The sequence below is a fragment of the Panthera tigris genome, chromosome D3, assembly GCF_018350195.1.
Source record: "Panthera tigris isolate Pti1 chromosome D3, P.tigris_Pti1_mat1.1, whole genome shotgun sequence".
In the NCBI taxonomy this organism is placed as follows: Eukaryota; Metazoa; Chordata; class Mammalia; order Carnivora; family Felidae; genus Panthera; species Panthera tigris.
Window position 1 is genome coordinate 8,028,007 of NC_056671.1, and position 27,895 is coordinate 8,055,901.

Here is a 27,895-nt window from a genome sequence, read left to right on the forward strand (position 1 = left end):
CACCAGAGGGCTATCTTTCATTATCTCAGGGTTGAGGACTTACGGGTGATTTTTATACTCTTCTCTATGTTCTTCCCTGTTTGCCCACTTTTGTTTCTGTTTTTTTTTTTTTTTCAAAAGAAAGAAAATTCATACAAAAATCCAGCCATTCCCTAGCTCGTAGAGGATTTTTGCATTCATCTTGTTGCCTTGGGAACCAAAATTAATTCTTGCTGGCTGCTGGTTATGCAATTCAGCCTGGCCTTGGAGGTTTGTGCAGAGCCAGTGGTGGCCGGTCTGACCTGGAGTGCTGTTACCTGAAGTTGTAGCCAGGATACAAGGACTCATTGGTGGTCTTGTCGTCAAGGCGACGGAAACTGTATTTTGGATGGCAGCGATGGAACCAGCTGTCCAAGTTGCAGTCCCAGTAGATCTCAATGCCCATGATTCCTCCCTGGGGAAGACAAGGAGACACAGTTTGCAAGTCCTGCTGCATGTGGGACACAGCTACCAGACTTCTCCCTGCATAGGGATGATCATTAAGGCAAAGGTTTTCTTTTCTTTTCTTTTTTAAAAAATTTTTTATGTTTATTTTTGAGAGTGAGAGCGAGAGAGAGCATGAGTGGGGAAGGAGCAGAGAGAGAGAGAGATACAGAATCTGAAGCAGGCTCCAGGTTCTGAGCTGTCAGCACAGAGGCTGATGTGGGGCTGCAACCCACGAACCATGAGATCATGACCTGAGCTGAAGTCGGACGCTTAACTGACTGAGCCACCCAGGCACCCCAAAGGTTTTGTTTTTAGAGGAAAACACAGATTAAATTTCAGAGCCATGAGTACATGAGCCCATCTAACACACACAAGTAGCTGCAAACACGTCTCCCTGCTCTTCTTCCCATTTGGGACACACTGTTAGATTTCTTTTCCTAAAATACAACTTTCAATAAATCTCTCCCATAACAACACCTTGACTGCCCGCCTCCCATTAAAGATGAAGTTGAAGTTTATTACACTGGAATTCAGGGTGCCCCATCGCATATCTTTTCTGCTTTACCTCCCAACAACCCCCTGGAGAAAGCTCTTATTCCAAACTGTGTATACTTTTCCGTTAAAGCACTTGAAATCTTCATTTCTTTCTTTTTTTTTAACAGATTTATTGAGATACAGTTTAGGCACTTAAAGTGTTTAATTCAATATTTTTTGGTACGTTCACATATATGTGTGACCATCACCATAATAAATTTTACAAGTTTCATTGCCTCCAAAAGAAACCCCTGAACTTTTACTCAACACCCCTTTCTCCCCTCCCTCAGTCCTAAGCAACCACTAATTTACTTTCTGTCTCTATAGACTTCCTTCTTCTGAACTTTCATATGAATGAAATCACATAATAGGTGATTATGTGTGTGGCTTTTGTGTGTGGCTTCTTTCACTTGTCGTAATATTTTTAAAGTTCATCCATATTGTAGCCTGTGTCAATCCTTCATTCCTTTTTTGTGGTGGAAGAATACTTCTTTGTATGTAAATACTACATTTGATTTATCCATTTATCCTCTGATAGACATTTGGATTGTTTCCACCTTTTAGCTATTATGAATAATGCTGCTGATGTACGAGCTTATGTACAAACACTTAGTACGAGATTTTGTGTGGACATATGATGTCCTTTCTCTTCTGTGTCTACTTATGATGAGTGGAATTTCTGGGTACACTTTGAACTTTTAAGTCTTGGCCCTTGTCCTTTTCTCCCATTGAAATATTTCTCCCACCCATCTCTCTAGCTAAGTCCTCATCCGCCTCCAAGACCTAATGTACATCCTTCCTTGTCAATTCAGTCACCCCATTCTCCTCAGTTCAGGGTCACCTTTTTCTTCTCTGAACTTCTAAGGACTCTCTTAATCTTTTACCTCTACTTGGTACTTCTTTCTTTCTACAAACATGTTTTGAACACTGACTGTCCTATTTCACTGAATCTTAGACACCATTGCTTATCAGATACATAATTTTCTTTTTATGTTCCTCTGAGAAGGAACATAACAAATGTTGTCAATTAAACTGTGAAATTCCATGAATCTAAAGTATTTCCTGATTCAGAAATATAAATATTAAATATTTCAGAAAAAAGTATGTCTTTGAATTGATATAATATGGTATTTTAAGACAGTATCTAGATGCTAGGGATAGAAAGATGAAAAACAAGCAGACTCTGACTTGGAGAAAGGGGAAATAATACAGAATAATCACAATTATCATTTATTGGCACTAAGCCAAGCACTGTACATATTATTGTGAATATCTGATGTTTCTGTCACTCAGCATCCAGTTCTCCTGGTAAAAGTCCCTGGAAATTTCTTTGGGAAACATTTCTCCCAACTGAGCGGTTTGGATGGGACTGTCGCCTCTCCCAGCTCCAGGAGTGGGAACATGATCTAGGCCTGGCCAGTCAGGACTAGGCATCCCTCTGGACCTGGTGACTGGTTCAGGAATAGGTATGTGGCCCAAGATTGACCAATCAGAGCCCTCTCTGAGACATTTTGCCAACAACCATAAAAAAAAGAGGTCCTCTATTGGTTGGGACCACCAGCTAGAGAGTGTGAGAGTTCAGAGCAACATTGTCCAACAGAATATTCTGTAGTGATGAAAATATTCTATATTCATGCTGTGCAATAAAGTCTCTACTAGCTGCATGTGGCTACTGAGTGCTTGACATGTGGCTAGCATGACAAAGGAAATAAATATTTCATCTCAATTAATTTAAATTTAAATAGCTTCATGTGACTAGTGGCTACCATATCAGACAGTGCAGTTCTAAAGGCTCTGGTGCCTTTGTCTTGACATGAGGACGATCTGCCTGAGAGTGACCTTGTCATTAAAGAAAAAGCAAAGAGATGGGGAGCCAGATTCCTAAAGACCTCATCTGAGTTCCTGGATGCAGCCATGCCTGCTGCTATCATACACTTCATTCAGTCGACAAATACTTATTGAGTGTCCTTTATGCTGAGCTTATACAAAAACTAACAAAAGAAGCCAAAGATCCCTGCCCTCATGGAACTTACATTCTAGTCAGGGAAAACAGACAACAGACAAATGGATATGTAAATTATATAGTATGTCAGCTAGTGCTGGATAGGGTTAGAAATTGTCACTTAAAAATTTTGGGGGGGACACCTGGGTAGCTCAGTCGGTTGAGCATCTGACTTCAGGTCAGGTCATGATCTCGCAGTTTGTGGGTTTAAGCCCCACATCGGGCTTTGCGCTGACAGCATGGAGCCCACCTCTAATTTGTTGCCCCTCTCTCTCTACCCCTTTCCCATTCGTGCTCTCTCTCTCTCTCTCTCTCAAAAATAAACACAAAAAAAATTAAAAAAATTTTTTAATGTTTATTTATTTTTGAGAGGCAGAGCATGAGGGGGGGGGGGGCAGAGAGAGAAGGAGACACAGAATCCCAGGCAGGCTCCAGGCTCTGAGCTGCCAGCACAGAGCCTGACATGGGGCTCAAACTCATGAACTGTGAGACCATGACCAGAGCTGAAATTGGACACTTAACCAACTGAGCCACCCAGGCACCCCTAGAAATTGTCATTTTAAATGAAGTGGTAAGGGAAAGCTTCACTGAACTTATATTTGAGCACAGACTGGAAGCAGGTGAGGGAGACAGCTAATGGTATGTCTGGGGCAAGACTTTTCCAGAAAGGAAGAAAATTTCTGAGGTAGGAAAATGCCTTAGCTGTACTAGAAGGTCCATTTCCCCTGGTGTCTTTATATGAGTTAATATGGCTCTCTCTCTCTCTCTCTCTCTCTTTTTTTTTTTTTTTTGGCTTAAGCCAATTGTTTGGTTTCTTTTTGCCCCCCAGATGCTTTTTAATTTATTCTTTGCTCACATCATTTGGTTTGGATGTCTGTAACGTACAACTGGAAGAATTCTGATTAATTCAAGTATGGTAGTCTGAATCATTGCCAAAGGTATTCCAATCCCAGGTCCTAATCCTTGGACTCTTTGGATATATTATCTTATAGGGCAAAAGAGACTGCAATTAAATTAAGGATCTTGAGATGGGGAGATTATCTTGGATTATCCAGATAGGCCCTACATGTTTCCTTTTATAAATGTTCTCAAAAAGATCAGTATCTTTATAAGAGGGAGGTTGAGGGAGACTTGACACAGAACAAGAAGTCAGTGGGACCACTGAAGCAAGACGCCATGCAGCTGGCTTCAGAACTGGGGGAAGGGACCACGAGCCAAGAAATGCAAGGACCGTAGCTCTAGAAGGTGGAAAAGGCAAGGAAACGGATTCTCCTGTAGAGCCTCTGGAGGGAGCATGGCCCTGCTGATACCTTGGTTTTGGTCCAGTGAAACTGACTTTAGACTTCCAACTGCCAGAAGTGTGAAAAAAAAAAAAGTATGTTGTTGTAAGCCACCAAGACTGTGGTAGTTTGTTACAGCAGCCACGGGAAACCAGGGATCTCCCCCACAGCTTTGTTGCCTGATTAGATGAGGTAATGCAGAGTGTGAGATTTACTAAATGCTCAGTGAAGGAAGCCTTATAATTAAGACCCGGAGGCCCGGCCTCTTGGCCGTTTGAGATCCCCTGACTCACTGTACAAAGAAGCCACCAACCTGAATTGCAGCATCTGAAAAATTATCTCCTACTTCTCGGAAGATATCTCCTAGTCGGAAGATGGGACACTGTGGATCCTGAGTCTTGTGAAAGGTACAAGTGATGTTTACACCCGGCAAGATGTTTCTCCTGCACACAAAGAGAAGCAACAAACCAACAAAAATGTCTATTGGAAACTGAGACCCATCTCTTTCATAGGAGTGAGCCAATTGTTAGCTGGTTTCCATGAGGGGCCCCAGGGGTCCTCAGTCCCTGGAGTTCACACCCTTGTGTAGTCCCCTCCTACACTGTGCAGGGTTAGTCTATGTGACCAAAAGCACATGGCAGAATCGATGCTGTGTCACTTCCAAGATGAAGTCATAAAAGGCTCCCGTCTTGTTTACTGTCTGGCTGGCTTGCTCTCTGTACCTCTTGGATCACCCGCTGTGGGGGAAGCCAGACACCATTCCTAAGGATACTCAGGCAGTCCTAGGGAGAGGTCCATATGGCGGGGAACTGAACTCCCTGCTGACATCGAGGTGAGTGCGCTTGGAGGAGGATTCTCAGCCCCGGTCAAGCCCAGAGGTGACTGCAGTCCCCACTGACAGATAGCTTGACTGCCACCTGAGAGACCCTGAGTCAGAAACACCCAGCGAAGTAATTCCCGCATTCCTTACCCACAGAAAAAGTGTGAGATAATAAATGTTGGTTGTTAAGCTTCTAAGTTTTGGCATAATTCGTTATATGGCAGTAGATAGCTAACACAGTCGGACATTCTGGACACTTACGTGGTGTAGTTGTGGCCAGGGAAGTCGATGTTATTTTTGATGAGCACTGTGAAGTTTTCGGCAACGTTCAAGAGCGCAGGCCTGAGAGAGAGAGATGCCGGGTGGGGGTCAGTGGGCCAATGGGACCACAGGCTTCTGGTTTCTGGTTCGGGTCATTGCAGTGAGTGAAGAGAAATGTAGTCTAGTGGGCAAAACCTTCCTAAAAATCTAAAAAAGAGGAAGAAGCTCTCTTTTCTTGAGACCCCATGGCATTTACTATAACTCTTCTCACACTCTGATGTGATTCTGTGTTTAGGTATGTGCAGTGGTGTGCTGGTAAATATTTAGCAACCAGGTCTCCGGGCGGGGTGGGGGGGGGGTGAGGTGGTGGAGCTCTGATCTGTAGCAATTACTGATGACTGTAGTATAACCCCTCCCACCATGGCCGATCTCAAGCTACTAGCAGGTATCACTGAACTTGGAGTTGGGAAGGGATGAGCATAAGGGCTCAGAGCTAGTATAGGCCAGCTCCAGCACACCCTTGTTTGTATCTTTCCCAATAGGCTTGGAGTTCTTGCAGGGCTAGGATAATGATTTTTTTTTTTTTTTTTTTGTACTGGCATCCCCAGGCTTTAGCACAGGGCCACACACATAGAGTTGACTTCATCACTCATTCTCTAGAGGCTCTGAGTAGCATAAATTCTCCATGAGTTAGAGGAGACCAAATCCTAGACTGTAGCGAGGTGCCCCCCACAACCCATCCATCCATTCATTTGGCAAATATTTACTTTGCTGGGCACAGGGTTGGGCATTGGGAATGTAGTGCTAAACAAAACAGTCAAGGTTTTTGTCCTCATGCAGTTGACAGTCGGCTAAAGATGGAGAGAACTGGCTATGAATAAAGAGATACAACTGGTACTTTATTGCTTGGCATGCCTGAGTGGGTGGCAGGTATATATAATGGGAGTAGCACCGGGAAAGGACAGACATATTTGGAAGGGGGCACCAAGAATGATCTACTTTCTATTCCAGAATAAAAAGGATGTAACTATAGAGAACACCAGTTTTTGCCTTTCCAACATCCATTCCCCCTCTGTTAGAAGCACTTCAGTTTTCTCCCGGTGGGAAAGCCATGTCTCTCCCACTCTCAGCCCAGAAGGTTGGGTGAGGATGAATCTATCTCCTACCCATCCTTATAGCTCCCAGGGTAGGCAAGTGACCCAGAGCTTGCTCGACAGATAACTCAATCCTCTTGGCCACAGTGATTGGTGCAGAGATTGTGACATGACTTAGGCCAATGAAAACATTCTAGGGCTTTTGTAGGAAATACTGGGAAAAGAAAAACTCACTTTCTTTAGGATTACTAGTAGTAAACACAGTGTAAACCTGGAGTTCCCTGGGCCACAGTGTGAGGAAAGCCAAAAGGGAGGAAAGAATAACTGGAGGGTGGGTGTGCGATGGAGGTGGGAAGAGACAGAATGAAAGAGAGAGAATCTTAATGACATCATTTTAATTTGAAGCCTGGATCAAGTCTTTCCTGAAGCTAGTACTTTTGGACTCTTCATTTACAGGAATAAGAAAATAACATTTTCTTTTTTCCTGAAGCCAGTTTAAGTTGTATTTCTGGCATTTGCATTAAAAAAAATCTTATTTACAACAAATGCCTACTATCTGCTAGACCATTTACTTTTAGAACATCCTAAATCCCATGCTTTCTGGGCAACATTCTAAGAATAAGAGGACTACATGATTTTGAAACTTTAAGGATCAAAGTCCTTTATTTCTCTCTTATGACACTCTTAACTTTCTATCTTGAATTATATCTCTCTATGCACATGTCTTATTTCTTTGATTAGATTACAAGAGGCTTGGGACCTGCTCCATATCTGGGTCTGCTTGTATTTTTTTAGCACAGTCTCTTGTGCATAGTTACATGTAAAATAAATAGTATGTGTGTCTACGCACACATTATTGACTACTATAAGCCAGGCATGGGGCTCACTTTGCAATTGCTGTACAAGTATCATCTCATTTAATTCTCATAACAGTCCCGTGAGGTAGGGGCAACTATTAGCCTCATTTTACAAATAAGGAAACTGAAGCTCAGAGAGGTCAAGCCATTTGCTCAAGGTCACACAGCAAGGAAATGTTAGAGTCAAATTTGAATCCAGGTCTCTCTATTCTTCTGCTGAAATGCACCAATCCCTGTGGTTTCTGAGATTTAACATCAAGTTCTGCCTTCTGGGTCTGACGTTGTGTGTTAAAGAGAAGAATCAATTCAGGGGATCAACAAATCTGTGTGCCACTGTGACCACTTAATTTAAGAAAACTTCTCTTCCCTCCCTCCCTCCCTCCCTCCCTCCCTCCCTCTTTTGCCCTCTTTACCCTCCCCTACCCTTCCCCTTTCTTCCCTTTTCCTTTCTTCCCCCCCTTCTTACCACCTTGCCGTACTTAGTCACTCAGTATGGACACTGACCAATCAGAATGAGGTCTGCGGTAGTGCTGGAGGAGGGCTCCAGAGGTCCTCAGCCAGGGGTCCAGGGGCACCCAAGGGTGCTCAGGGTAGTAGTTGTTTACCAGCCAGTACAGAATTATTGCAGTATTTTAACAATTAGCATGGGCCCCACAGAGACCACTGGTGTGCCTGGGACAGAGGGTCACCAAGTCAGTAGGACCCAGGACTTTTCAAGACTTTTCATCTGATCACTGGTCAGGGCCACCACATCTCTCCCAACCTTGCAGCTCACCGGGGGGGCTCTTTCGCTGCCTCGATGGGACACCAGGCGGAGACCTCACAGGTCTTCAGCTTCCCTTTATACTCTACACACCTTCCGGTCTGGATCCCTGGGTGGGGTGGGGTGGGGTGGGGCCAAGGGGCCAAAAAAGCACAAGTGTGAAAACTGTAGGCGCATCTTGAACTCAACCCAAGCAAGAGACTATTTATTTATGCTTTTCAGCCAAAGCAGTTTTAACTTCCACAAAACCTCATTTGAACCACAAACTTACATAAGGAAACCTAAGCAGAGAACACATCGGACGGTAAGCTTTTTTAAAAAAAGATTTGGAGAGAACACAGAGAGACCATGGATAGCTGTTGGCTCTTTTGGTTTCTTTGCCAGAAAAGATGCTGAGAAAGGAGCCGAACAGGGCATGTTCTCTCGCCTGGCATGAATGGACTAGAACCTGGCTTTTAAGTGGGCATCTGAGCCACTTAGGGGTGTACAGCCCGGACCAGGGATGTGCATAAGCCACAGAATGAGCACGGCACATCTTTCTGGAGCATCAGAGCCACTCGCAGATTCCGAGGGGGAAAGTTAAATAGTAAGTAATGTCTGAATGATCTCTATACCAACTCAGACAGACACATACATCTAAAGGAACAGAGTGTGACATCCATAGACCTTTTTTTGTGTATGTGTATATGTTATAACATATAAAGATATGTTCTTTTTTGTGGTCATTTTTTAATTGTTATGTGCCTCTTTAAGTTCAAGTAAGAGATAGAGAAATTCTGACGGTTAATGGTGGTACCGGTCCCCAGGTGCCCTGAGGGTACAGTTCATATTCCTCAACCTCCAGGGAAATTCAAAGGGGAAAGTTCAGCATACACGGAAGGTACTATGGGCCATTCAGTTTTCCTGTCAGTGAGAACCCTGAAGATGCTAATTCTGGAGGTTTTCAGGAGCTGCCCTCCCTGGGGAATTAGATCATATTCCTAGTCCTCTGGGGACAGAGCAGAGGCATGGGGGCAGACACAGGCTCCCCCAGGGCCTGGTGAGGGTGGAAGAAGGCATCTGAGAACCAGAGTCTAAAGATTTGAACTTGAGGGCATTTGTGAACGTCACCAAGATACCAGACCACCCCCAACCCCCAGGATCCCAGAGAAGAAACATAACATACCTTTGCTCTGCGGGTCCACCCGTCCCTTTTTACAGCCCAAGTCAGAGGAACAGAGTGTCCTGCGGGTGGGAAACTGCAGGGAGAAGGATGGGATAGTGGGGAGTAAGCAACCCGGGTCTCTAAGATACAGAAAAGCAGGTGCCTGTGCCTGAACCAAAAACTTATACACAAATGTTCACAGCAGCCAAAAAGTAGAAACAACCCAAGTATTCATGAGCTGATACGTGGACAAATACAGTGTAGTGTATTCATACAATGGACTAGGACTCAGTCATAAAAAGGAAGGAAACACTTACAACTGCTACAATATGGATGAACCTCAAAAACATGATGCTCAGTGAACGAAACCAGACCCAAAAGGCCACATACTGTACGATCTCAATGATATGAAATACCCAGAACAGACAAATCCACAGAGACAGAAAGTGGATCAGTGGTTGCCAAAGGCTGAGGGAAGTGGGGAGTGGGGCATGACAGCTGATGGGTACAGGACTTATTTTGGGGAACATTTGGAAAATGTTCCAGAATTAGGTAGTGTTATGGTTGTACAACATTGTGAAAATACTAAAAACCACTCCTTTCTACACTTTAAAATGGTGGACTTTATGGTATATGAGTTATATGTCAACAAAACATAAAAATAAATAAAGATCCAAAAGGTAGATGTAACCAGGTACCACTTTCAGGGAAGGCCCTTGGGGTAGGGGGGAGGGGGCCTGGTCCAAGCACCTCTGTGGCTGCAGAACTGGGCCAAGAGACAAGCTCAAAGGCTCAGCAGGAAATGGGAAGTAAGGGGTGCCAGCCAGCACTTTCCCCTGGCCTCAGAAAATGAGGTCAGCCCCGTCTTAGGCCTGAGGACAGAAGAAGAAAAAGAAATGAGATGACTGGTTTATGCACAATTGACTTCCGCTTTTCTGGGGAGGAGGTTTAACGGCCACTCTTAGGGGAACCAGAGCCTGACCTTAGGGTGGGGGGTGGAGGATAGCATCAGCAGTTCATTATCTTCCTCTGACCTGTGCCCCCTCCAGCGACTCTTATTACCTGCCAACCACTCTGGTCCCCTCCTTACCTCAGGACATAACCCCTGCTGTTGGCCTTCTGTCTTGAGGAAGTTTGTCATCACGAAGAAGGAGTTTCCCTGTAGAGAAAGGAGAGAGTAGGCAAATGCCAGACGTTGGAGGGCAGAACTACTTAATCAGAATAATCTAGCCTGCCTAGTGCCTGGGGGCGAACCTTCCACCTTTCTAAACCACACTCTGGAAATCAGGTCTGGGAGCAAATCAGGTCTGGGAGCAACGTGGACTGCGCTCGAGGGCTTAATATCAAAGCTGATGAACCACCCCACTGAGCTGAGGGAGAGCAAAGGGACATTCTAACTGACTATTCATTTTCCGTTCCAGCCTCAAAAGCAGCCTTGTCATTTTTTGGACGCAGTAAAATCCCATTAAATCGAAACTTAAGAGAACCCGGGGCGGGGTGAGAGGGGTGCAGTGTTGGCTTCATCAGAATGCTGTTCAGATTATCCAGGATTTTAATTAAAGGGCATATGGCATCCTGCAACCCGGGTAATAGCCGGAGATCTTACTGACCCACTGTTAGAAACCGACAGACAGTGACTTGGGTTTCATGGTTCTGCTGAGCACCCCAGCTCCCAGAGGCTGCAAAAGTGCCCTTTTGTCCCTCAAGCACCCCCCCGCCATCTGTTCTTTGGTTTTCTCATTCCTACTTTGATTTCTCCTTTTTGACTGTTCTGCTTTTATTTATCTTCTTGCAAATATAGACAGTCACATAGTCTTTCTCTGTGATGCACACCCTTCCTTTCTTTGTCATCTATATCCTTCCTTTGTGCAAAAATGTATTTGAGAAAATGTTTTCCTGGAGACATTTTTGTTGATAAAACGCCACACAAACCACATAAAAGGGCTAGTCCTGTCCAGGCAGGAAGTTCTTTGTCCTTCTGAATCTAGACAGACCTTGCTGACTTGATGGCCCTGCTTCCAAAAAGCTGTGCATAAATCAAGTGTGAGTGAATCAAATCGTGCTTTAAATGCACCACCAGGACACGCTGCTATTCTGAGAAACCCTGTAGGACTTGATAAAGCAAAGAATCGTCTTTGAGCTGCTGGATCTGACCCAATTTTGCAATTTTTAGGTTTTCTCAGTTGGGATTTTCACAGAGCTTTTTAAAATAGGGCCAGCATTTTTCTGCAGTGAGGCTCTGGGTCCCAAGGGAGGGAGGCAAGGCCCTGGGGACAGTGCCCAGGGAGGAGTCCTGGGAGGGGGTGGCTGGCACGTGCTCACCTGCAAAGGGAAGGTGTAATCCGCCGTGTCAAAGACACTGGACACCACCTTCTTCATCCCGTTCTCCAAAATCTCCTCTTTCACCTCTGCTATCCCTTTTACCTTGGTGTGCACAGAACTGATAAGAGGCTCTTTCCGCTGGTACAGCTTGTCACTCACCAAAGCAAAGCTAAGTGGCAGACACAGAAAAGCATCAGTGGTTTTCTCAAGGGAGGCACAGTGCGGGGACTTGGGGGGCAGGTTCTGAAGGCTGCCTCCATTCAAATCCTAGCTTTGCTCGGTGACTTTGGTCAAGCTGCTTGACTTCTCTGTGACTCATTTTCCTTATCTGTAAAGTGGGAAGAATAGTCATACCTACTTTAGGGGTTGTTGTGAGGATGAAATGAGATACGTGTGCAAACTCCTCAGCATCATATGCTGAGTGCACACTGAGCACTCACTATCTGGAAACTACTGCCCCTGATGTCAACCTCCAATACTGCCTAATACAGACTCTAATTTATAGGACAGCTTCTTAAATAACAAAGTCCAGCTCCAGATTGGTCCACTTGCTTTGTCCTGGGGCGAAGCAACACATCAACACCTAAGGAAGTACCCAGCAGGTCAGCCACCTGTTTTCCAGAAACACCCACCTGGTTTATAAATAATATTGATAATACTAACTGCCCTTTATTGAGCAATTAGTACATGCCGAGTGCTCCACATGCATCATCTGTTTAATCTTCACAGTGATAGGAGATAGTTACTATAATCATCCCTTTTGTAGATGAGAGAATGGGCTCAGAGAGGTAAAGGAATGCGCCCAAGATAACACAGATTGTCAGTGGCAATACTGAGGTCCTCAACTGGTCTACCTTCTAGCCCAGAGCCAGACCTCTTAACCCTGTGCTACACGTGTTCATGCATGATGTGGCTCTGACTCTGGTTTCCTGCCTTTGGTCAGTTCATTACCTGTTAATCCCTTCTTTAGAATATCAATTTAAATTATTATAAGTGTGAGGAAGAGAAGGAGAAAGTGGAATTAACAACAATGGTAGGGGCGCCTGCATGGCTCAGTCAGTTGAGCGTCCAACTCTTGACTGAGGCTCAGGTCATGATCTTACAGTTGTGAAATCGAGCCCCATGTCAGCCTTTGCACTGGGCGTGGAGCCTGCTTAAGATTCTCTCTCTCTCCTTCTCCCTCTCTCTCAGAAGAAGAAGAAGAAGAAGAAGAAGAAGAAGAAGAAGAATTCAAAATGGTAGATTCCACCACCGTTTGTTTTTCCTGTCTCCCATTGCCCTGAATAATTCCGACTTTATTTTAAATGCTTTGTTTATTCATTCAGCATGTGTTTATTTGGTCTCTTCCCTCTGGCCAGCACCTAATATCCAAATGATTTAGGAAGTGTAAGCCAGTGGCTGCCTTCTATGACCTGGCCTTATGAAACCAAAGACAGAGTGGGCCATGACTTGGTCACTGCTGTTCCTAGCCTTGGCTGGGTAGTAAAATCCCCAGAGAGCTTTCAAAATTGCTGCTCCCCAGTTCCATCCCTGGAAATTCTGCTTCAGTAGGTCTGGGGGAGTTATCCATGTACTTATATATATTTTTAAAGTTTGCTGGGTGATTCTAATGCACAGCCAGGGTTGAGAACCCTGGGAGACTATTGAAAAGACAGCTAACATTTGGCAATATGTAGCGCATTCGAGGAAGTGCATCTCCTAGGACCCGGCAATTCCACGCTTTTGTACACTCCCTAGAGAAATCCTCATACATGTGCCCAAAGAGTTGGGTACAAGACTGTTTATGGCAGCAGCATTTGTAAGAGGGAAAATAAAATACCCTAAATGTCCTTAAATATTTAATGGGTAAATGAATTGTTGGATTCATACAATAGGATGCACTACTGAGAATAAATGGAGAGCTACTCATATCAATATGGAAATAATATAATATTGAGAAAACAAAACATGCCACAGTATGAATACAAAATTTAAAGAAATCCAAAACAACATTTTACACTCAAATGCCTGTCTACACATGCCCATAGCAGCACTATTCATAAAAGACAAAAGATGGAAATAGCTCACATGTTCATCAGTAGATGAATGGATAAAACATGGTCTACCCATACAATGAAGTACTATTCAGCCATAAAAAGGAATGAGGGGCACCTGGGTGGCTCAGTCAGTTAAGCATCTGACTCTTAATTTTGGCTCAGGTCTGATTTCATGGTCATGAGATTGAGCCTTGCATCTAGCTCTGTGTGGGGCATGGAGCCTGCTTAAGATTCCTTCTCCCTCTGTCCCTTCCATGACTGCACATGCGTTTCTTCCCTCTCAAAAAAAAAAAAAAAAAAAAGGAATGAAGCACTGAGACGTGCTATATTGTGGAAGAACCTTGAAAACATGCTTTATAAAAGAAGGTAGATACAAAAGGTCACATATCATATGATTCTATTTATATGAAACAATCCAGAATAGGTAAATCCATAGAGACAGAGAGTAGATTGATGAGTGCAAGGGGGTGGGGAGCAGGGGTGACTTCAAATGCTTGTGGTTTTCTTCTAGAGTGGTGAAAATGTTTGGGACCTAGGTTGTGTAAACACAATATGGTGTGTTATTAAATGCCATTGGCTTCATCACCTTAAAATGGTTATTTTATGTTATATGAATCTCACCTCAATAAAAAAAGGAAAATATTTTTGTAGATATACACAAATGTTGTAGAACTATAAAAACATAGAATGACAAACACCAAGTTCAGGATGGTGTTTATAAGGGGAGAGGAAAGAGGATGGGATCCAGGTTGGGTTTACAGGGAGCTAAAACTGGATTAGTAATATTTTATTTCTTTTTTTATAATTTTTAAAGAAGTTCTTATTTATTTATTTTGAGAGAGACAGAGAGTGAGCATGCACAGGAAGAGCAGACAGAGAGGGAGAGAGAGAATCCCAAGCAGGTTCCACACTGTCATCGCAGAGCCTGACTTGGTCTGGAACCCATGAAACATGAGATCATGACCTGGGGCTGAAGTCAAGAGTCGGCTGCTCAACTAACTTGAGCCACCCAGATGCCCCAGTAATGTTTTATTTAAGTTGGATGGTGGTACATGGGCGTTTATTATATTATTCTCAACATGATTTAGTATTTATATACCATTCATTTAGAAAAGCTCATCAAGAAGGACATTGGGGCTAGAGATCCAGATTTGAGGTCCAATCAGCATATATAAGAAAGGGCTATTCCACAGAACTCCATAGACAAATATAATACTTGTTCAACAATGTATCTCAGCCTAGCATCACAATGTGTACATGGTCTGTGCAGTGTTCCCTGTTGGATATGGCGACATTCCCACAGAATAACACTGGCTCCATTTGGCCCACCATTTGGAAGCTCGATTCAAATCTGTCATATTCATTCCAGAATTCACAACATATCATAAATCAGCCATAATGGAATCCAACCCTTTCATAAGTCAGAAAATTTATCTTTGTATGATAACGAACATACCATTTTAAGAATTAAAATGCTTCAGAGTTGCAGCAAAGGAAAAAAGAGGAGAAGAAAGAGTTGGTGGGGGGCGCTTGGGTGGCTCAGTCGGTTAAGCATCCGACTTCGGCTCAGGTCATGATCTCATGGTCCGTGAGTTCGAGCCCCGCATCAGGCTCTGTGCTGACAGCTCAGAGCCTGGAGCCTGTTTCAGATTCTGTGTCTCACCTGGGCCCATGCCCAGGTGGTGAGAGAGTCCTCAGAGGACCACAGGCTGCAAGCGCCTCCCAGCAAAGCCTGGCTCTCCCTCACTGTGCTTGGGCTCACACAGCGAAAGGGTAGGATTTGAAAATGAACTGCCCTCAAAGTCGGGTAACTGACACCTACCCCAAGGCCAACAGACATTCTCTATGCCCCTAAAGGAACCATGGGCCCTGGGCACTATGTCCTCTGTGTCTCTACTTCTTATATTTAAAACCCCAAGAGAAGAATCTGATTATTTCCATCCCTGGCCCACTCAGCAGTGGGGGGAGGTCAGCAAGGGGCCAAGGACAGCAAGAGATGAACTGAGAAGAAAGCAGAGGAGAGCATCCACCCCCAAGGCAAATTAAGTACTGATTGTATTAGCTTCCCATTGCTGCTGTAACAAATTATCACAAACTTAGTGTCTTGAAACAATACAATTTTTTTCTCTTAGTTCTGGGGATCAGATGCCTAAGATTGGCCTTACAGGGCTAAAATCAAGGCGACACAGGGCTGGTTCCTTTTGGAGGCTTCACGAGAGAATCTCTTTCAGCTCTTCCAGCTTCTACAAGCTGCCTTGGCATTCCTGGGCTCGTAGCTATGTCACTCCGACCTCAGCTCTTGTTGTCATGTCTCCTTTTTCTCACTTTGAGCCTCTCATTTTCCTCTTTTGAGGACTCTTGTGATTACATCAGAGCCACTCAGATAGTCAAGGATAATCTCCCCATCTCAAGGCCTTGAACTCCATCACACCTGCAAAGTTCCTTTTGCCACATAAGGTAACAGATTCACAGGTCCCAGGGATTGGGACGTGGAGATCTTTTGCAGGCCATTATTCAGCCGACCGCGACATAGTTGGCCTGTTGTAGCTTTACAAGAGCTGCAACCCTTTCCACCCTACCCCACCTTTCCTTGAGCTAGAGCGAAGGGGTTTCAGTTCCTTATAACTCACAGCTTGACTAAGACATCATCTTTCCTCTTAATTCCCTTTGGCTATTGCATTTCTTCTCCATTAGCCAGCATTTCCTTTTCACGCTTCCCGAATGCTCTCTCTCATCCAAAGAACTCCTACTCCAGGACACAATGCTTTCTACACATTCAACTGCACAGAGAACAAAGAGTGAATCTTAATCTACCAGTTAATGTTTATCAATTAGAGGAAAAATAATGGATACATGTAAAATCCTGACCTTGAACTAAAAACTCAGTTATGCCAGTACAAACCATAGACCACACAAATTGGCAGAAGTTTATGTTAGAAGCCCCAAAATGTTAGATAACCCTAAGCCCATGTAAGCCAATATTGTGTTATATCATCCAGAAGAAAACAAAACAAAACAAACAACTAGTGTTGTCTTAAGCTTTGGTGAGAAAAGCAGAATATTTCACCCTTAGGGTCGTGGTAAAGTGACCTGTGGCCTCAATAGGCAGCAAGCGATAGCAGCCCTCGGTTCAGGTTTTATGAACCACATTTTTCAAGAAAACCGCCTTAGTTGTTGTAAAAGTGTAAATTTCACAGAAGTGCACAAAGGATATGAAACGCTCCCAACATTCTCCCTCCCAGAAGTTATTGCTGTTGAAAGTGAGAGTATCTTCCAGGTATCTGTTTATGCCCACATCTTGACTCACAAACATGACCACACGCTGCATGCTCCGTGGAACTTGCTATTTTTACTAGTCATATATTATTAAATCTTTCTTTTTTTAAAAAAAATATTTATTTATTTTTTGAGAGATTGCAAGCAGGGGAGGGGCAGAGAGGGAGGGACAGAGGATCTGAAACGGGCTCTGTGCTGGCAGGCTGACAGCAGTGATCCCCATGTAGGGCTCAAACTCACAAACTGTGAGATCATGACCTAGGCCGAGATTGAGAGTCAGATGCTTACCAGAATGAGCCACCCAGGTGTCCCTATTACTAAATCCTTCTACAATAATAGTAATATATGTATGGTAAAGAGAGACCTATGATATGGAATCACTTTTAATAGTTCCAGAACATTCTGGTGTTTAGTTTGGAACATATGAAACTGCTCATTTTGTAGCCCAAAGGAATAGAATATCAGCAGTTCGATGTAGTCCAACCTAAGTGAGTTGTGATAATTTGCCCCCTGTCTCTTACTGGTTGGTATGTAACTGGAAGTTTTGGTCAGTTTTTCCAATTGTAAATTTTTTTGTTCGTTTGTTTGTTTTGGTAACCCTGATAGAGTTCTTTGTGCCAAGCATTCTTTTAAGTATATATAAACAATATGTATTGACTCTTTCAATCCTCACCTCCCTCGAAACCACCCTGTAAGGAAGGTACTAGAATTTCTCCCACCTTATATCTGAGCAAACTGCGGAACAGATAAAGTGAGCCTAAGTTCACATAGTGCTATAGACTGAATGTTTGTGACCTGCCCATAAAATTCAAATGTTGAAACCTAACCCTAATGAGATGGCATTAGGAGGTGGGGCCTTTGGGAAGTAATTACGTCATGAAAGCTGAAGGGACTAACGCCCTTATAAAAGAGTTTCCAGGGGCACCTGGGTGTCTCAGTCTGGTTAAGTGTCCAACTTCAGCTCAGGTCATGATCTCACGGCTTGTGAGTTCAAACCCCGCATTGGGCTCTGTGCTGACAGCTCAGAGCCTGGGGCCTGCTTCGGATTCAGTGTCTCCTTCTGTCTCTACCCCTCCTTTGCTCACGCTCTGTCTCTGTCAGAAATAAATAAACATTTTTTTTTTTTAAATAAAAAAAAAGTTTCCAGAAGCTTCTTGCTCCTTCCACCGTGTGAAGGCACAGCAAAACGATGGCTGTCTATGAACCAGGAAATGCATTCTCACCAGAGACCGTGAGAAGTTTCCGTCATTTATAAGCCGCTACTCCATCTGTGGTTATAGTGGCCCCAACAGACTAAGACATGTGTGTAGCAACCCTGGCCCCACAGCTTATGCTCTTTTGGATGCTATTATAAATGCAATTATTTTCTTAATTTTCTTTTTGAGTTTCTCCTTTCTGGTGTATAGAAACACAACTGATTTTTACATGTTGATCTTGTACCTCGAAACTTTACTGAATTGGTTTATTAACTGTAATAGCTTTTTGTGATTTCTTTTAGATTCTCCATATATAGGATCGTATTATCTGAGTGTGGTTTTTTACTTCTTCCTTTCCAATTTGGACGCCTTTTATTTCTTTTTCTTGCCTAACTGCTCTGGCTAGAACTTGCAGTACAATGTTGAATAGCAGCAGTGAAAACAGACATCCTTGTCTTGTTCGTGATCTTGGAAGGATAAGCATGCAGTCTTTCACCACTGAGGCTCAGTCTGTTCTCTTAAGCACTGTGCTTTGTTGCCTCTCCATCTTCCTCTCTCACACTGCCAGGCATGTACTTGCAAAAGAATCTTTTCACACCAAAGATAAATTTCACACCTTAAGATAAATTTCTGGGTTAAAGGATGCATACATTTTATATTTCAATTCATTTTGCCAAACCACAAAAAGTTGAACCATTTCATGCTTCCACCAGCAAAGCCAGAGTGCATGGACCACTTTTAAGAGGGCTTTGACAAAACAAGAGCGTGGTTGTGTGGGATTGGCTGAGATAGTAAAATATCTGGGTACCGTGTTGAGGGCACATGGCCAGAGGGACTGGCGTCATTCCTTTAAAGTAAAGGAAAACTACAATAGCAGGGTGCAGCCATTTGAAGAGTGTCAACTACAACAGAGATCACAGAACTCTAACTAACGGGGAAAATTACAGGGAGACTGATTTGGACTCAAAGTAAGGAAGAAATGTCTAACAGTTAGTCCCAGAAAAGAACAAGCTCTCTTTGTGGTTGTTAGTTGGTGACAGTGATGATGATGGTGATGATGATTTTCATTTATCTCATCATCTCCCTTTCTCTGGCCTCCTCTCCATCTGCACTCAACATCATTTCCCATCTTAAAAATAAATCCTCTCATGACCCCACATTCTTCTCCCACCACCACTCGATGCCTCTCTTCTCCTTTGTAGCCAAGTCCCTTGAAAGAGTGAGTCACCACATCCATTTCCGCATCTCCATTCACTCCCCTGCCCACTCCAGTCTGGCTCCCACTCCACCACTTCTCTAATGCCTCTCTTGCCAAGTAAACAGCAACGTCATCCTCGCTAAATCTGATAGACATACTACAGATCTGATCTTCCTAAAACTCTCAGCAGCATTTGACACTGATGACCATGCAACACCTCCTTCCCCTTCTTCCCTTAGTTTCCTGGAATCCACCTTCTCCTGACTTTTTTGGATCTCCATGGCCACCCCCTCTGAGAATCCTTTGGGGGCTTCTGTGCTCCCCATCACTTAAAGGTCAGCATTCTCCAGGGATCTGTTCTAAGCCCTCTTGCCTTCTCATTTACATCTTCTCTTACTGGTCAGTTGTAGCTACTTCCATGGTTCTAGTTACCACCTATATGCTGGTGATCCATAGATCTCCATCTCTAGTTCCAAATTCACATATCCATCTACGCACTAAGTGTCTACATTTGTAAGTCCCATAGATATGTCAAACTCTGTGCCTCCAATTCTGAACTCATCTTCTGCCCCAGATGGGCTCCCCCCACCCCAACATATCCTATCCCAACAAGTTCTCCCACCACCCATCAGTTGCCCAATCCAGAAACATTCCTTAACATCCTTTCCCTCATTACCCCTCAACCATTCAATTGTCAAATCCTGTTGTTTTATCCTCCTCATGTTATTCATTTACTTCTGTCCTCTGCCCCTGTTACCTCCTCAGTCCAGGTCACCATCTGCTCTCACCTGGACTGCCCTGTAGCCTCCTGACTGGTCTCGCTGTCTCCATTTGTGCTCCTGTCTCCTCCATTCCTCCATTATTTAGTAAAAGCTTGCACTCTGGAGTGAGAAGCTTGGGTTCGATCTTAGCTCTACCACTTACCAGCTACATGATCATGTGTAAGTTACTTAACCTTTCTGGGTCATTGTTTCTTCTTCTGTAATAAGGAGATGTTAGTATTATATTGGGCAGGGTATCTGGTTCTAAACAGAATCCACTCTGCTGAGTTTGAGAGGAAATACGGTTTAGAAAAGGCAATCCAAATGGCTGAAATTTTTCATAATGAAATGTTGGTGGCAGGGTGGGGAAGACTCTGCATGCTTTCTCCGTATCCTCAGGATGAAGTTCAAGGCTGTTCATAACATGATCCTTGCTGGCTTCTCCAGTCCCGCCTTTGCCTCCTCTTGGCATCTTGTGTGTTGGCCAGTTGACGCATGCTGCTCTGTGAGTAATCCATATATTCGGGTCCTTTCTTTTTTCAGCGCTATGCTAAAAACCCAGGAGGGCTGGGAGGCGCTTGCCCTGGGTGGGGGCCTGGGCTGGAGTGTTGGTCTCCAGAAGCCCGTGGGTATGTGACAGCTGGTCCACAGAGAAGCCTTGGCCTCTAGGGCAAAATGAGAAAAACAGGACAACGAGGCAGGGCCTTCATAAAGCTAAATTTATTCATTTGAAAGCACCTTTTTTTTTTTTTTTTTTTGTAGACTGTGTGCTTCCAGCTCGTTTAATGTTTTAGTTTAGACATTAATGGAGGGATGCCAATAGATGGTAGTAGTTGTTTGCTTGCTCAACATCATTACCAATGCTTAGTTGGCAAGCTTGCCTCCTTGGTCTTCCTCCTGTCAGTACAAGGCGTCATCGGCCACCAGAGAACCCAGAGTCATCTTCCACCTCCTAGCAATCTGTCAGTTCTGCCTCCAAAACGTATCCCCGCTTTGCCCACTTTGGTCCACCTGCGCCGCCCCGTTCTCATCCAGGTCGCCATCTCTCTCATCTGGGTGACTCTGGTGGCTTTCTCACTGCCCTCCCCTTGTCACTCCTGCCCTCTACAGTCTACCTTCTGCACAGAGGCCTGAGAGCACTTTTAGACACAGGCACCAAATGGTTTCACTCCCCTCTGTAAAAGTTTTTAGTGGCTTCCCAGGGCCCTGAGAAACAAATTCCAAATCTCTCTGCACTCAGCCCCTGCTCCTCCCTCCTCTTTCACCAGGTTCTGGCTTTCACCAGGTCCTTCTGGCTATTCCTCTTTTTTTTTTTTTTTTTTTTGCTTTCAGATATGTGGATCAGGTGGCTGGATTCTCCTCCTCCTCGAGCTGTTTCCTCCTGAAGTGGGTCTTCTCTGGACCCCCCTTCTCTATCACATCACACAGTGGGGTCCAGAGTGGGATGAGAATGTGGCAAATCTCTTCCTGTTTCTGTTGCCCTCAAGTGGCAGGGGCCAGAGGGGCTGTGCATGGGCTGGACCTGCCCCTCCCCTGCCCCCGGTGTCTCCTCCCACCTCTATGGTAGACTCCCTTCCACTCAGTTGGAACAGGCCCAGCCTCAAAGGTGTGTGGCAGCCCTCCCATGTAACAGGCGGCCAGCCAGGAGCTACATTTTAACAGCCACAAACTACCACAACAGCACCGTCTCCATGGTGACAGACAGCCCGAGGCTGTGCAGGACAATATTGCGCTCTCTGTTAGCCTAAGTAGAGGTTGACTGGGTGAGGGAGAAGAAGCAGTTTGAATGGAGTCTCTTTTCCTGTTTTTCTCTCAATCTTCTCTAGTCTTCTGTATCACTGGAGAAGCTTCTGAGAGGACTAGTCTCCAGGGAAGAGGGAAATCTTCCCGAGAAAATGCAAATCTCTTTTACTTCTCTGCTTAAAATCCTCCCATGGCTTCTCAACTCACTCAGAATAAAATCCAAAGAACTCAGAGTGGCCTCCAAGGCTCTGAATGATCTGCCCTTCCAACCCCACCCATGTTACCTCGCCAGTCCACGCACCGCTTCTCGGTTCGCTAACTTGTTCACTCTGCTCCAGCCACCTGACCCCCTTGCTTTTCCTTGAACACCCTATCAAATCTCTACCTCAGGGCCTTTGGACTTACTGTACCCTCCCACCAGAAACACTCTTCTAGATACGTCATGGTTTGTCCCTCTCTTTGTGCAGATCTAACCTAAATGCCTCTATCACACACGTGCTCACATTTGCCCATCTTTGTTGTCTGTCCTCTTCTCTGCTTTATTACTCTTCATAGATTTATCACCATCAGACATTTTATTATGTCTTTTTTGCTTTTTGGTATCATATCTTTCTTCTCCACTGGCATATAGCCCCATGAGTTGTAGGCACTTTGTTTCACTCACTGTTATAATCTCTAGAGCAACAGACAGTGCCCAACTCATAGTAGATAGTCTAAAGTTTATTTGCGGGAATGAATGAGTAATGGAAAAGGACAGGCTAATGGGATCCTCATCCCAGCCTCCCTCCTTGTCCTGCACTCGCCCAGGCCAACCCAGAAAGACGAATCAAGGCGAAGAATAAAGAATGCTTGGCCAAGGATTCAGGAGGCCTAGTACTTGGGCTTTTGCACTCTGCCAGGTAAATACTTCAGTAGTGTGGTTTCTGGGTTAAGAGCATTGCATTGGTTTTGGATTTGAATCCCTTTTGAAACCTACTCTCTACCTGGATGATCTTTCAGAAATTAACTCCATCTTTCATAGCTTCCCTTTCCTTATCTGTGCAATAATGAAAAGAATGCCTGCATGCCATGAGATGATACAAATAAAGCCAGCAGTGTAAGGAAGTTATTTTTATTGTCATTCAGGTTTTTTGGTATCAGTTTTCCTGGGAGTATAATCATCATTATCCCATTCTTCCCATGCCAGAATCATGGGTTAGAAAATCCTGTGGAATTCTAGGAGCTGATTCTCAGAGGAAATTTCTGTCGAGAATCCCGAGGTCCCTGCCGTGGCAATAACCTGGGGCAGAGTCTCCACAGCCCAGGCGCGGGGCTGAGACAAGCCAGGGATAAAGCAGTAGACTTCAGAAGTCTCTGAAATTTCTGGCTTTTGGAAAAACCTTGTAATGAATGTTTATTTTTTTCTTTGCCCCATCCCCCCCTTTCTTTTCCCATTTCTTCTGGGAACAGTATTCTTCTTTCCTAAGGTAAAGTCACTGGATGTGGTTTATTCAGCCCTGCCACTCTCATTCAGCCTTGCCACTCTCTCCCTACTTCCTGCCACAGGAATGAGCACATGACCCAGGATTGTCCAATCAGGTGACACCATGCCTCTAGCCACAAGGCTAGGTTCAGGGGTGGATATGTAACTGAAGCCCTACCAATCAGAGACTTTCCTGGGACTTTCATGCCAGAGCTATCAGGAAAGACTTGCTTGCCCCTCTGGAGTTGCTGAGGATGTGAGTATGGCATCTTGCTACATAGAGAGCCTATTCAAGAACAAAGCCAAATGGAGTCACGATGAGAAACCCAGCCCTGATGACATAGTTTGAGCTTTTAGAACCATCCATGTCTGAGAGCAGTCCCATCTCTTCCACTGTGTGATGTGGTGGCTTACCTGAGTTAGGTCTCTGTCACTTATTATCCAAACAATTCTGACTAACACAGGCCTACTCAGCATCCTGTCTACACACTCCTGCAACCCAGGAGCTGGGGCCATTTGACCCTGCCTATAGCTGCAGCCCCTGCCTTTGATTCCAATCTGAACTTGGTTTTGAGGGACTAAGAGAAGCTAACCAGTCTTGTTTCTTTTATTGACAGCCCCTGCCTTGTACCCCAGTCTCAATAACTGAAGCCCCATCTTACTTCATTATCCTGGCTCTTTGCCTTTTCAACCCCAGTAAGGGCAGACTCTGAACCTGGAACTCCACAGCTAGACCCCACGACCTGCTGCTGTATGTCTTGAGTATTACGTGAGCCTGTCAGGATTTCCCCCTGTGGTTCATACCAGTCCCATTTGATGTAAATGGTCAAATTGAGGCCTGACAGTAAAACTTAAGGCAGGATTTCCTAAGCTGTTGTCCATGGGACTCCATTCAATGGGATATAAATAGGTATTCCATTAACATAGAGTAAAAAAACAAAGCTGGCAATATTTTTTCTTCAATTTTATATTTTAAAATATAAAGAATGGAGTAGCATTTTACATAGGGGTTACCTTCTAAAGTCAGTGCTCAAGGTAAAAATCATGTCCTGTCAAAATTGCCTTTGGTTAGGGGCGCCTGGATGACTCAGTTGGTTGAGTGTCTGACTGCGGCTCAGATCATGATATCACGGTCCGTGGGTTCGAGCCCCGCGTCGGGCTCTGTGCTGACAGCTCAGAGCCTGGAGCCTGCTTCGGATTCTGTGTCTCCCTCTCTCTCTCTCCCCCTCCCCTGCTTGCACTCTGTCTCTCTCTCACACACAAATAAATAAACATTAAAAAAAAATTTTTTTTTTAATTGCCTTTGGTTAAACCTTTGACTTGTCCACAAAGCATAGCAAACAGACCTTCTACCTTCCAACAAGTCCATCAAAGTCCATTTTTCCTCTGACTCTGGAACAAGTTACTGTTTTTCCAGTTTTGCTCCAGGTGAAGGTGAAAGATGTGGCTTATTTTCGGGGACATGTTGGGTGGGGAGTATGGATTGAGATTCACAGGCAGGGCGCAAGGCGGTCACTCTGTGAGAAGTGTGAGGGAACAGAGACTGACTGAAGGATCCCCAACTCAAGTACCCCTCTCATGCTTAGTCTGGGGTACCCAATCACTGAGTCATCGCACTGTTTAAACTGTGCTGTCTCTCCAGGCTCCCCTGGAACATGTGTAACTGAATCTGAGGGACTTAAATGCATGTAAGGTAAGATTCCTCCATATGAGAGAAAAATATTTATCATTATAAGGCATTCTCATAGCAATCTGTTCTTATGTATATAATAATTTGCTTTTAAGAAATTGTGTGCCAGGAATACCAGGAAATCACGTCACCTGTTACATGGAATTGTGACACACGATGTACCTATTGGTGCATAAAGGAGCATTTACTAACTCTGCCCTTCATCATCAGTTCTATGATACCTGGCTTAAGTAATGAGCCTTATTTTAGAATGTACTATATGTGTTTATTATTCAGTATTTGTTGCGTAATAAACATATGAATCAAATCATGATAATCCTAATAATATTAATAAGAATTAATACTTGGTAAGAGGTTGCCATACACCAGGTATTTCTCAAGCAACTTTGTATTTAGTAACTCATTTAATTCTTATGACAAACTTTGTCCTCATTTTACAGATGAGGAAACCAAGGTTTAAAGAGGCGAAGGATTTTTTTAAAAAACTTTTTAATGTTTACTTATTTTGAGAGAGAAAAGAGAGCGAGCAAGCAAGAGTGGGGGAGGGGGTGGAGAGAGAAGGGGGACAGAGGATCCAAAGCAGGCTCTGCACTAACAGCCCGATGTTGGCTCACGAACCATGAGATTATAACCTGAGCTGAAGTTGGATGCTTAATCGACTGAGCCACCTATGGACCCTGAAGTGAAGGATTATTGAATCCACATTTCCAGACCTCAAATCCCAGGCATGGGCATGGTTACTTTGGTAGTCAAAGGAGAGAATGTATATGAAAATAGACTCTTGTTTTAGTCAAGTATAATTAACATAGTGTTGTATTCATTTCAGGTGTACAATATGATTCAACAATTCTATACGTTTCCCAGTACTCATCAGGATAAGTGTACTCAATCTCCTTTATCTATTTCACCCATCCCTCCCACCTGCCTCCCCTCTGGCAACCACCAGTTTGTTGTCTGTATTTAAGTCTGTTTGTTTGCATCCCCTTTTTCTTTGTTTGTTTATTTGTTTTGTTTCTTAAATTACACATATGAATGAAATCATATGGTATTTACATATGAATGAAATCATATGGTATTTGTCTTGACTGGTTTATTTCTCTTAGCATTATACTCTCTAGCTCTGTCCATTGCAAATGGCAAGCTTTCATTCATTTTATGCCTGTGTAATAGTCCATTGTATATATATACCACATCTTCTTTATCCACTCATCTATCAATGGACACTTGGGTTGCTTCCATATCTTGGCTACTGTAAATAATGCTGCTATAAACATAAGAGTGCATATATCTTTTCAAGTTAGAATTTTCATTTCCTTTGGGTAAATACCCAGTAGTGGAATTATTGGATCTTGTGGTAATTCTATTTTTTAAGTTTATTTATTTATTTTGAGAGAGAGAGAGATTACACGAGCAAGGGAGGGGCAGAGAGAGAGAACCCCAAGCAGGCTTTGAAGCTCAATGTGGGGCTGGAACTCATGAACTGTGAGATCATGACCTGAGTGGAAATCAAGAGTCAGATGCTTAACTGATTGAGCCTCACAGGCGCCCCTATGATAATTCTATTTTTAAGTCAAAAAGATTATTTTTTTTTAAATAGCTGCTATTTGTGGAGCTCTTACCCTATGCCAGACATCGATAAGCACTTGTCATGCCTTTTCTTGTTTAATTATGATAACTCTATGAGCAGATGCAGAAAGGGAGGCTCAGAGAGGTTAAGTGACCTGGCCAAGGAAATTTACCCAGGATTATAAAATAATTGCTCTAACCCTTAGCCAGTAAACTACACTGCCTGCCTATAGAGATGCAAGTTTTCATTATTATCATCACAAAGAGCAATGGGGCATTAGCCTTTAGGTAACCCTGAATCAAAACCACAGTGAGAACCACTCACAGCTCACTAGGATGCTCATGATCCAAAAAACAGACAAGAACAAGTGTTTGTTCAGGATGTGGAGGAATGGGACACACACTGCTGGTGGGAACATGAAATGGTGCAGCCGCTTTGAAAACAGGTGGGTGGTTCCTCAAAAGGTCGAAAGTAGAGTGACTAAATGATCTTTCAGTTTCACTAGTAGGTACACCAGAAAACTGAAAACATGTTCATGCAAACACATGTACACTGGTATTCATAGCACCATTATTCATAATAGCCCCAAACTGGAAACAAACCAAATGTCCACCAAAAGAAAAGAAAACAGTCTATCCATACAATGGAATATTACTTGGCCATAAAAAGGAATGAAATAGAGATACATGTTCCAACATGAATGCACCTTGAAAACATGATGCAGGGGCACCTGGGTGGCTCAGTCAGTTAAGCACCTGACTCTTGATTTTGGCTTAGGTCATAATCTCACCATTTGGGAGTTCCAGCCCCACATCAGGCTCTATGCTGGCAATGCAGAGGCCGTTTGGGGTTCTCTCTCTGCCCCTCCCCCCGCTCGTGCTGTCTCTGTCAAAATAAATAAATAAACTTAAACAAACAAAAAGAAAACGTGATGCAGAGTGAAAGAAGCCAGACACAAAGGACCGCATACTGCCTGATTCCATTTATATGAAATGTGCAGAACAGGCAAATCCTAGAGACAGAGGGTAGATCAGTGGGTCACCAGAGCTACAGGTGAGCAGAAGGGTTCGGAGTGATGGCTAAGGGATGTGGAGTTGCTTTTGGAGGTGATGAAAATCTGAAATGGATTGTGGTGATGGTTGCACAACTCTGAATATACTGAAAACTGCTAAATTGTACACTTCAATTGAGAGAGTTGTATAGTGTGTGAATTATATCTCAGTAAACTTAAAAAACAAAACCAAAACCAAAAATGAGCAAGGGGGGCTTTCCTGCCACTGGAGAGGACCTGGTTACATTGACAAGTCTGGTCCTGTTCCTCCCCTAAGCAGTGATGACTCAGACAGATGCCAGCATTATCACCAGGCGTGCCCCAAATCCTTGTTTCCTCCCTAGGAATCCAGGGTGTTGCCCTGTTTCCCACT

The 27,895-nt window shown here is 43.9% G+C and overlaps 2 protein-coding genes and 1 non-coding gene across 11 annotated transcripts in view; 2 read left to right on the forward strand and 1 right to left on the reverse strand.

Annotated features, from left to right (window-relative positions):
- Positions 1–27,895, forward strand: part of IFT81 (intraflagellar transport 81) — a 191,445-nt gene that overhangs the window by 42,050 nt on the left and 121,500 nt on the right. The window lies entirely within an intron of this gene.
- Positions 1–27,895, reverse strand: part of P2RX7 (purinergic receptor P2X 7) — a 57,552-nt gene that overhangs the window by 28,899 nt on the left and 758 nt on the right. For all 4 annotated transcript variants that reach the window (XM_042962892.1, XM_042962891.1, XM_042962890.1 and 1 more), the window contains exons 2-8: positions 11,543–11,711; positions 10,311–10,379; positions 9,242–9,314; positions 8,089–8,185; positions 5,363–5,443; positions 4,595–4,724; positions 297–433 (exon numbers count right to left, since the gene is read on the reverse strand). In XM_042962892.1, coding sequence (XP_042818826.1) covers positions 297–433; positions 4,595–4,724; positions 5,363–5,443; positions 8,089–8,185; positions 9,242–9,314; positions 10,311–10,379; positions 11,543–11,711 — 756 coding nt within the window. The remainder of the gene's footprint in view (positions 1–296; positions 434–4,594; positions 4,725–5,362; positions 5,444–8,088; positions 8,186–9,241; positions 9,315–10,310; positions 10,380–11,542; positions 11,712–27,895) is intronic.
- On the forward strand, positions 24,291–24,375 carry TRNAR-GCG. The gene has a single exon. It is a non-coding gene; the product is annotated as a tRNA-Arg (tRNA).